Source organism: Musa acuminata, unplaced genomic scaffold, assembly GCF_036884655.1.
Source record: "Musa acuminata AAA Group cultivar baxijiao unplaced genomic scaffold, Cavendish_Baxijiao_AAA HiC_scaffold_1141, whole genome shotgun sequence".
Classification (NCBI taxonomy): domain Eukaryota; kingdom Viridiplantae; phylum Streptophyta; class Magnoliopsida; order Zingiberales; family Musaceae; genus Musa; species Musa acuminata.
In genome coordinates, this window is record NW_027021353.1 from 29,674 (window position 1) to 39,524 (window position 9,851).

Consider the following 9,851-nt stretch of genomic DNA (forward strand, 5'->3'; position numbering starts at 1 on the left):
AAAGCAAGAACATAATTAATCCGAATAATCATATTATGTATATCCTACATCCTCCAAAGTTGTTCTTAATAAAGCATTATAATGTAAGCAATATAAAAAGTCTCTAAAGTTCCGCAGTAGGCATCACACATTTTAAGACTGATGAAAGCTGAGCAAGGATCAATCATTCAATCAAGCACCAAGAAGAAAAGATTGTTGCAGAACCTTTGTCCCCTACCTCTGTGCCAGTGTCATCATGCACAGTAAGGAGTAACATGCAGTCCAACATTGATTGCTTGAGTATTCTTGAAGAACAAGTGACACGGTTCTTGGAAGCACATGAAGCTAGGAACACAAATATCTTATACACATGAAACATGCATTACACGAAACAAACACAAAGATCAGTTTCACGACTGAGCTGCATATGTAGCTTAGCAACTTACCCGAGTGTCAAAAGGCACTTTGGTTCCCATCTAAATGATTAGCATTGACTAACTTAAGAAAAAGAATATATATATATATATATATATATATATATATATATATATATATATTCTAATATCGATAATCTTCATCAGAGGACTACAATAGAAATGCCAAAGTTTTACATCCATATGAATTTTCAGGATGCTACAATTCATGTTTTAAGAAGCATCTGATGTACAGTCGCAATTGTTTGTGTAATCATATTGCCGTGGCCCATGATAATCCATTTTCTTGCACAAAGAATCTCATATATCGACAAAAATGTATGCAAAAAAGCTAAAGAATTTATCATTATTATGTCTCACATTCAGTTCGATAAAAGTGTTTCCATCGTTGTTAAACATGTAATGGAAGAGTTACAGAGAATTAATAATAGAGCATGTACTAAAATAGAAAGAATATATCAAATTCAATATGTAGGGAAGACAACATCGGCAACCTACCTTGGAAGTTATAACATTGTTGTAGGCATGTGTTCTGACAACTTGTGAACAAGCTCATCAAATTCACTCAAAATGAAATATCAAAATTCACTTATCCACATAACTATAATTTGAAAATTCTCTTTCTGTCAAGTAGCTTCAGATTGCACCTATGATGGCAAACCATACTTGAGCAATTAGCCTTATCTTCCAAATCAATCTTGATAGAAGTCAAGTCTGACTCCTTTGTTCATTCTTCCAAGAATTCTTAGCAGCTTCAGCAGATGAAGTGCCAGACTCACCATTACCATCCTTAGGCTTAGAGAAGAAAGGATCCCACTCATGTGGCCCAACTGTTCGCTGACCATCCTCTAACAAAGCATACTTCCAGCTGTTCTCTTCAATGACATCCTTTTCTTCGTGGCCTTCAATCATGTCCCTTCTTAGTCTTGTAACTTTGTCGATGATTGCCTGTACAGCCACATCAAAGGCATCATTAAGAGTCTCCAACTTAGACCTAGGGTCTGCATATATCAGGCTTGGTATAAGGCTTATGACTGTCTCTCTCATTGTTTCCACAACATGTGGAGGGATTTGCTTTAACCTTTCCTCGATACTGACACTCCTCTTTCGAATATCATCCTCAGGTATAAACACTGAGTATGTTGAGTAGTTTCTTGGGAGATGCCATGTATATTGTATATAAGCAGAGCCAGGATGAAAGAAAACAGGTATGCAACCAGCCAAAATGGAGTCAAAAGCTGATCTCCTTGTATATGAATCTCCCTGTGGTTGTAAGCAAAATAAAGAACTCTGAAACATCTGCATTATGCTGCTTGGGGAGTGACACTTGCTCTCTCCAAAATCACACTCCAGCAACTTACAAACTTTGGACCTTTTGCACTGATCTATGATCTTCCCTCTGATTGATTCTGGATTATCAGGGCGTGGTGCACCTGCAAATGAGAAGAGAAACTTCCGCTCCAACTTCCTCATCCGGTCCTGCCAAATGAAGACATCAGCATCCTTTGCTGGGTGAAAGTATGTAGGATAAGGTATCCCAAAATCATTAGCATTCCATGGGCTCGCTTCCACAACCAGCATCGACATGTTTCTTGCAGCTGGCAAGAATAGAAGCTTGTTTCCCCAATCTGTTTCAGAATCAGTCAATCTCCTGAAATCCCAAGTAATTCTCCCTGCCACCAAGAAGTGGTCCCTTCCCCCCATCACACTCCATTCAGGCCTCTTCATGAGCCATTCAACCAAATCCAGAGATGCAGCATCCCTGACTGAGGTATTGTATCCCCAAAGATATCGAGCTATGTCAAAACCAGCATAGAAGGGCACGAAGATAGCAGCAGCGATGGATGGATCTTCTGTCAAGCACTCGTACTGCTTCATCCGGTTGTTGAAGATCACATCCACCGCGAACTGATTAGTGGCGTACCATCCTGTGTTCGAGAAGACCCCATCTGAATTCTCGAGCGGAGGCCCCATGCCAGCATTGCTTGTGAACTTGCACATGTTGATCCAAAGGCTCAACTTTCGGCAATCTCTAAGCATGTCAGCGTTGAACCGGGAAGGGAGATCATGGACGTAGATATACCTCCCACCGCAAGGGTCGCTTTTGTTCTCGATGGTCTGGAGGGCACGGGTGAAGGGGAACGCCTCTGGTTCTTGACGGGTATCTGCTGGTTTTGATTTGGTCGGCGCCTTCATTTTGGGCAGTTCAAGTGCTTCATATGCTTCCGAAATCCGCTGGGGTTTGGACGAGATGGAGGAGAAGGGAACGGGTTGCTCAGGATTGCTGATGGGGTTGCTACTGAGAACGGTGAAATGGAAGTAGAAGATCATGATCCAGAACATGACCGATAGGGTGGCCAAGAAGCAGAGCCGAGATGGCGGAGGCTTGCCGTTGGCCTTCTCCATCTCCTCCTGATGGTTGAACGCCGATGACCGCCGTCTCATGAGATTCTGATCCGAAATCAGCTCAACTGATCGATCCGAAAGGAATGAATTCTCATCAAACTGAGAGGAGCAGATCCAATTGGCCGCCTCTACTGAGCCCTCCCCAAAATCCAAATGAGACGAGGAACTACTACCCAACAGTCTTCGGAGCCCTCAATAAAAAAAACTCTCGCTAAAAATCAAATCTTTCATATAGACTACGAAACATTTCACTTTCAAAACCCCTAAAATTACAAAATTTTGCAGGAAATCAGATCCCAGATCGGGATTCCCAGCCTGACCGACAAAACAATTTTGAACCTATCAAATGCCACTACAAAATTCCATATTTCCTTCTAAAATCCCAACAGGAAGAGAAAGGCCAACCAGTCTCGATTTGCACCGACAAAGATGGTAACAAATAGTGAAAGAAAAAAAAAAACACAAATTTCGACGGAGTTACAAATGAATTGAGAGAAGGCAATGAGAAGAATGGAGTGAGACACGGGAAGAGAAGACTCACGGAGCAATCGACGCCGCGAAGAGGGGAGAGAAGGCTTTCCTTTTCACCCACGCTCAATGGGGTAGATCTCGGGAAGACAGCAACACCCGTTGGCGTCACGAAGACTCTGGCATTCTGTCTTATGGAAAAGGGCCGGGAGACGCGCACGCTAGAACGCTGCGCCAGTCCGCCTCTCCGTCGGTAGCCGGTTGCTTCTTCCGCCAGGTAGGACGCACCCCGCGACGTGTCGGTCTCCCCCCATTCAATGCCAAAAAGTTATGCCGCGGGCCCGGCAATTTGTGAAAAATTACGCCGTTACGCCATCGTCTCCGTAACGGCCGTTAACTCGCGGCGGTGGCGGCGGGACACCTCTGTGGTGACCCTCCATCGCTCAGATGCGTCGCGTTTACCGAAGCATCACCGGTGCTGACGTTCCACGCGTCACAGGATCCGTTTAGGAAGCATAAAAAAAATGAAAATATGTTTGTCACCCGTCCGTCTTACCCCGGAAGGTACGACAAAGTACCATGTGGATCCCATTCGATATGCCAAATGGTAAAGCAGGTGGTGTTCGAGGGAGGACCAAATAGGTACAAAATTGTTGCTCGTGAGAAAGAGCTACACTCGCCGTACCACTCTGATAAAGCTACTCGTTTGTTGATTGGAGCAAACAAGTGGGGGCGCTTTTGGGGCCCGCAGCACGGCTGGGTAAGCGTCGGTTAGAGGACATGTTATCACGTCGGTGGTGTGTTAATTAGGAACATAATAAGACGTCACAGTCAAAGCTCTAAAGCGACAAAAATATTACCTTAATCCTCGCCAATTATTCCTAATCCATGCTTATGCTTTTGGGCATCGATAATGATGGATGAGGTGAGATGTATGTCATCAAGGTTACCACGTCGGCGACATTACCAATTAGAAACGTATTAATACGCAAAGTCAAATCTCATGAGACGACAGAAACCAATTACGAGTAACTCAAGTTAGTAGTTTTGGGTGTTGATAATGATAGTGAATTGGAGCGATGACGGGCCATATGCCGTCATGTCTCATCGTGGTTTGATCACCGGAACAGATACGCATTGTATAATAATGGCATGTCTGGATCGTCGTATGTATTATTATTCCCACTCTTAAAGGGCGTCAGGTTTGAACGGGCCATTTAGATAGATCCAATAAGGAATAAGATTTACTGATATATCATGTTCTGAGCCGAATAAGATTTCTCGGCTCAACGAGTATGACTTGATCCTAATATCGTTCATTATTATTCATAGGCAAATTATTTCACTGTTATTGCCCCCTTTATATCTGTACTGTTACTGTACTTGGAACAGTAAATCACAGCTCTCCTCATGTATAATTTGTCCTTGTTCGATAATAAAAAACAAATAATAATAATAATAGTAAGTCCGTACCATAGACGTGATGGTGAGAATGAGGAACAGCGGGATGACAGGTGTGAAATGAAGGCAGTGCTTAGCACATCTCGAGGCTAAGGCAAACGATTAGCAGTGTTATTATTGCTGTAAGATATTGGTGGTTTGATTCGAATGCCACACCATGGCGTGTTGTCGTATTAAGCAGCACTGCTCAGGATGTGAGAACCATGATGTTTATTATCTTCATCCCGTGAGAAACATGTATTATTATTTTACCATTTCTATTCCAAATGAAGTTTCTAAATTTTTTACTAAAATTGATCAAAATCAGATTTGTTAACCGGTAATCACAAATGAATACTATCATAATTGTCACAGAATAACTCTACTGTCCAAAGAGGTAGAGATAAGTATCTCTTCTCTATCAACCAAGTTTAATTCTTACTCCTTTGCATCATTAATATACATTGCGAAGGTAATACTGTAATTTACTATTTGATAGGAGAAAGATGAGATAACGAAGAGCACGCATGCTAAAACATAGTTGACGGGTTTGACCATCCTAACAACATGTCAAATGGATTGAGTCTACAAGTTACCATTCAACCCCGTGATGGAAATGGTTTGAACATTTTTGTTGGCAAATGGACAAAGAATCCCTTCCCAGCTACATTGAACATTTCAATTAATGCTTATATTTGTTCATCTTAATTAATGCTTATATCCATGGCTTCCATTTTTCTAGAGTTGCTATAACTTTTTGCCATTTTTCTAGAGTTGCTATAATAGGCCAATCGACATATAGGGCAAAGTTAGTAATTGCTAGAAAGAAAACTATCAACCTCAAAAACACTGTTGAGGAGAGAAGCTCATGATTAAGTAACTCAGAGCGACCTCATAATGATAGGTTTTGTGGTAACTGAGCACCTTCTTATAGCGAGTTCATCATTTTTTAACATTTCTCACATTAAATGTTTATGCAAATTAGGGAAAAAAAAAGGCTTCTTTCGCACACCCCATCGTCTTTGGACTCCTCCCGCTAGATAGAATTGTACTAAGTTTCGACGCTTCCATCAAGACTATGAGCATGACATTAAAGACTGCCATAACTTAAAGCTGCAAATAGAAGAGCTCATAGAGGTTATCTCAATCTCTGCCTACACAAGGTATGAGAGACGTCTCTAAGACCGCATGGGCTCATTGATTACCAAGTGTATGTAATTGTTGGTTGGCCTAGATTAAGAGATAACAGTTCGTCCTCCTGCAAAAACTAGGCACAAGAACCATACACTAAGAGGTTTCACTTGATGGGCAACCTTCTACTCGTGTTCAAAGAAGGGGAAGCTAAGCACTTAGAGCTCTTGTAGTTCTGTTGACATCATATATTTTAATATCTTTGAAACGACTTCAACCCATCTCATCTGACTTACTAGCTTCACTGGGGTTAGGGACAATAGACCTATACGCTATATTCGGATCGGGTGCCCAACCCTCATTTATTTATGTGCGATTATTTCAACTATTATATGACGCTAAAGTTTTCCACTAAGTGTCATGAACAAAACCGTAAACGAAGTGTTTGATGTAATGCTCATGTATATCTGTGTCTTTCAATTTTGTTCATACTTTGCATAACATGAAAAGGACTGATAGTAGCCTTAGCAACCCAATTTTCTTTGGTTTTGGTAGTCGTCTTAGACTTGCAAACAAATATTATATCATGTGGACACTACTTGTGCAGATTTTGACTTATAGTGAATCATTTTGGATATTTTATTGTACGACCGACTTATGAAGTCTGTTTTTAATTTGCATTGACTATGAAATGTTTATTGAAATAATTACTTGTGGATCTTGAGTGCTAGCGTCACCATCGAGAGTAAGGGGGACGACCTCTTAGTTGGCCAGTCGATCGACATCCTCCTCTAGGAGCCCACACTCGGCTTCAATTTCACTTTTGTCGTAGGCGGATCAAACTCACTGTGATTATAGAGTCCATTGGATCTGACGAAAGCAACCTTCCTATTAGTTGGCTGCTTGTTGTCGTGGCCTTTTGGGAGCTTGAGGCCGAGATGATCGTAGCACGTTTGGGATATCGTAAGTTGATACCCAATGTGCCAGTTTGGGTTAGACTTTTCTCAAAACCTTTAGATACCTTGGGTTAAAAGTGGCGATCCCAATGGCCTACCTACTACTCTGGCTGGCCTCCTCTCCTCTTCTGCTTAGAGCTGCTTCGTTGCTTGCTCCACTGCCTGCTGTAATAGCAGACTGAAGGGAAGCTACCTCCACGTCCGACCTCAACAATGCCTCGATGAGGTGGAGGCGGTCGGCCCTCACCTTGTTCGTCGATTGGAGGACGGAGTCCAATCGACTGGCCAAATCCATCAAACGACAATGCTCCATTACTAGTTCCATCTTTTAGACTCAAGATTCTCTCGACCTCATTAGCAATCTCTCTCTGCAGCCCTCACTGTGAAGTTGTCCTTTTCTTTGACCTGATCAGATGGTGTCTCCGCAAAGCATAACTCATGATCAAAACAAACGAAAAGCATACAAGGAAAAGTTAAATGTATTACCAACACTCACCGTAGCGAAAGACTTTTGGGCGTCAGTAATGAGGTCCTCCATGGGCCTCATATATAATAATAACCCCTTAGGCCAATCCTTGGAGGAGCACGTCGTGGTTCCAAATGGTGGCATAACCGGGCATCCATTCCAGCCTAATTCAGCCACATCCACATCACATTTACATCAGACTTTGGAATCAAAGAAGACTTTTACCTCTAAAAGAATGCATTTAAAATCATAGGTTGCAAATAAATACAGAGGGTGAAAAATATCACCCTTGTCCTTCAGCCAAAATGCATAGTTAACCTACCAATTTTCTCAAGTGGCCAGCTCAGTACTTGAAAGGTACAGAGATTGACACAAGTAACAGAGTTGAAGCTATATCATGCTACTGAAGAACAAACATGGACAAAGAAAGAAAGCCGAATGAGATCCAAGTGATCCGAGAAATCATCAAATATCAGAAAATACATATACACTGTCACCTGTGGCATGGTAGAAATCTGAACGCTGCGGCAAAAACAACGAAGTGAAGTAGAAGAGGCTGAGAGGGAAAAGAAGGCATCAGCAGATACATGCAGCAGCAAGATCTGAAAAAGCCTCTCCAACCAAATCCTTCAATACATCACCAGTTATTTCTTTAGCGATCTCCTCTACTATCCTGTTCAATTCAACCCATCTGTTTCCTCCCGCCTCAGTCCTCAATACTCTATCCACAACTAGACTACCAATGTCATTCTCAGTAAACACCACCGTCCGGTTGCCAGAAGACCAATCCCTCACGAGACCCCACACATCCTCTGACAAGGCAGAACTTGCACAAGCATTATTAACCTGTGCCCCACAGGACGCCCTGTTCCATGGGTATACACTCATTAAGGTAGACCAACTGACTTCTAAAAGGGCCAAGTTCACACAGTCAAATAGGAGCCTCAGGGTTGGACCTTTCTCCATGCACTTAGATTCATCTTCTTTCAGACCCAAGAGTTTGTCAAGTAACACTGGATCCAATGGGCTATCAGGAGAGTGCCATCCAGTGAACATCATATCAGATTTCTCCAAGCCAGCACAAGATAGCAATTTCTGAACAAATACAAAATGATCTTGGTCAGCACCATCTGCCTCGGACAAAGCTACTTTATAACTTGAGGGCTCGGGGAGTCGCATTTCCAGATGGGTGTCATCCCATGACAAAGTACGAGCAACTGACTCTATAGGTGAAGCCCTGGAAATTACTGATTGGAGATAAAACATCAATCAGCAAATAGAAAGATAAGCATGGATGCGAATGCAAGAGAAAACTTACGTTGTTGCCTAGCATTTGCTTCAGATGTCTGCAATAGATTTCCATTCACATCATCTTCAAATTGTGCATCCAGAATTGAAGTAGGGCTAGGTTGGTCCAGGTTGTTCATGTAATTTTGACGTGGACTGAGTTTCTCCTCCTCACTAGATTTGTCACTTGTCCTGGAGTTTTCAACTGATTGCATGGGCTGCAGAGAATAAGAAATTTATCACTGACGTTGAACTGAAAAGAAAACATGTGTGAAGTAAAAGATTGTAAATATGTGAGCAAAGTAGAAAATGGAAGTGTTCAAATCCGCAAGAACAGCAAGAATACTAACTTTTTTGGAAACATTTGTCACCGATATTGAAGCTGTACTGGCAGATTGTTCCTCATCTTTTACTTGACTGTTTGCAGACGAACTACCATGAACTGATTTTAGCATCTCATCAGTTCTGCTTACTACCACATCAGCACCACCACAGCTCACCATGGTAGAACAAACAGGTCTTTTTCTAGTTTCCTTGCTCCTAGAAAAGAAAAAGCTAGAGAATCTTCCTCTGAAAGATGATTTACCGTGTTTGGTCTTTGACACCTCTGACACTGTGGGTTCACAAAGCTGAGTGTTGGAACCTTCATATTTCAAGCCAATGTCTTTGTAAGCTGAACAAGAGACTGGGACAGACTTTGATCTTGATAAATTTTCAGGGGAAAGCTCTCCTGAATTCTTTTTTCCATCCACCGATAAGAAGAATGCTGGTAACATCAATTCATCATCTCCTCCACATGATCTGCTGGCTGAGACTGTATACCTATTGACACATTCTTCTCTTTTTACATCAGAAATTGCAAGCATTTCACCTAAAGTGCTTGAGCTCTTAGGTAAATGCAGTTGCTCTTGGCTTGTACCATATGATGTCACTAAAGCCCACCTTTCTGAAAGCCGTTTCTTTGCCTCTCTAATCACTGATGACTCAGGTGAATGTGACACCCGGCTGAAAGATGACACTGAGCAAGGACTGTTGAATCTATCCCAAGAATGGCGTGACGTTGGAGCAGCTACATCAGAGTCGCTAAAGCCACCACCATCTTCCTCAATGTAGTCAGTTTCGAACAGATTGAATGAACTCCCATCTCCACCAAAGCTATTTGAGTAAACAGAAGATAGCAAAGACTCATCCCTCCTATGACCAGATAGAATCTTATGCATCTGCTGAGTTCTCTCCTCTATGTATTTTGGTCCGAAGGCTTCACTATCTCCCAGATCACCCTGT

At 42.1% G+C, this 9,851-nt stretch overlaps 2 protein-coding genes across 2 annotated transcripts; both read right to left on the bottom strand.

Annotated features, from left to right (window-relative positions):
- Positions 1 to 732: 732 nt before the first annotated feature.
- On the bottom strand, positions 733 to 3,470 carry LOC135671569 (xyloglucan galactosyltransferase KATAMARI1 homolog). The gene is made up of 2 exons (XM_065179775.1): positions 3,361 to 3,470; positions 733 to 3,193 (listed from the first exon to the last, which is right to left on the bottom strand). Exon 2 carries the CDS (start codon positions 2,856 to 2,858, stop codon positions 1,122 to 1,124), a length of 1,737 nt encoding a protein of 578 aa, XP_065035847.1. The 5' UTR covers positions 2,859 to 3,193; positions 3,361 to 3,470; the 3' UTR covers positions 733 to 1,121.
- A 4,029-nt stretch (positions 3,471 to 7,499) lies between these two features.
- On the bottom strand, positions 7,500 to 9,844 carry LOC135671559 (uncharacterized). Its single transcript, XM_065179761.1, has 3 exons — positions 8,918 to 9,844; positions 8,599 to 8,785; positions 7,500 to 8,527 (listed from the first exon to the last, which is right to left on the bottom strand). The coding sequence occupies exons 1-3, from the start codon at positions 9,785 to 9,787 to the stop codon at positions 7,857 to 7,859; spliced, it is 1,728 nt and encodes a 575-aa protein (XP_065035833.1). The 5' UTR covers positions 9,788 to 9,844; the 3' UTR covers positions 7,500 to 7,856.
- Positions 9,845 to 9,851: the final 7 nt, after the last annotated feature.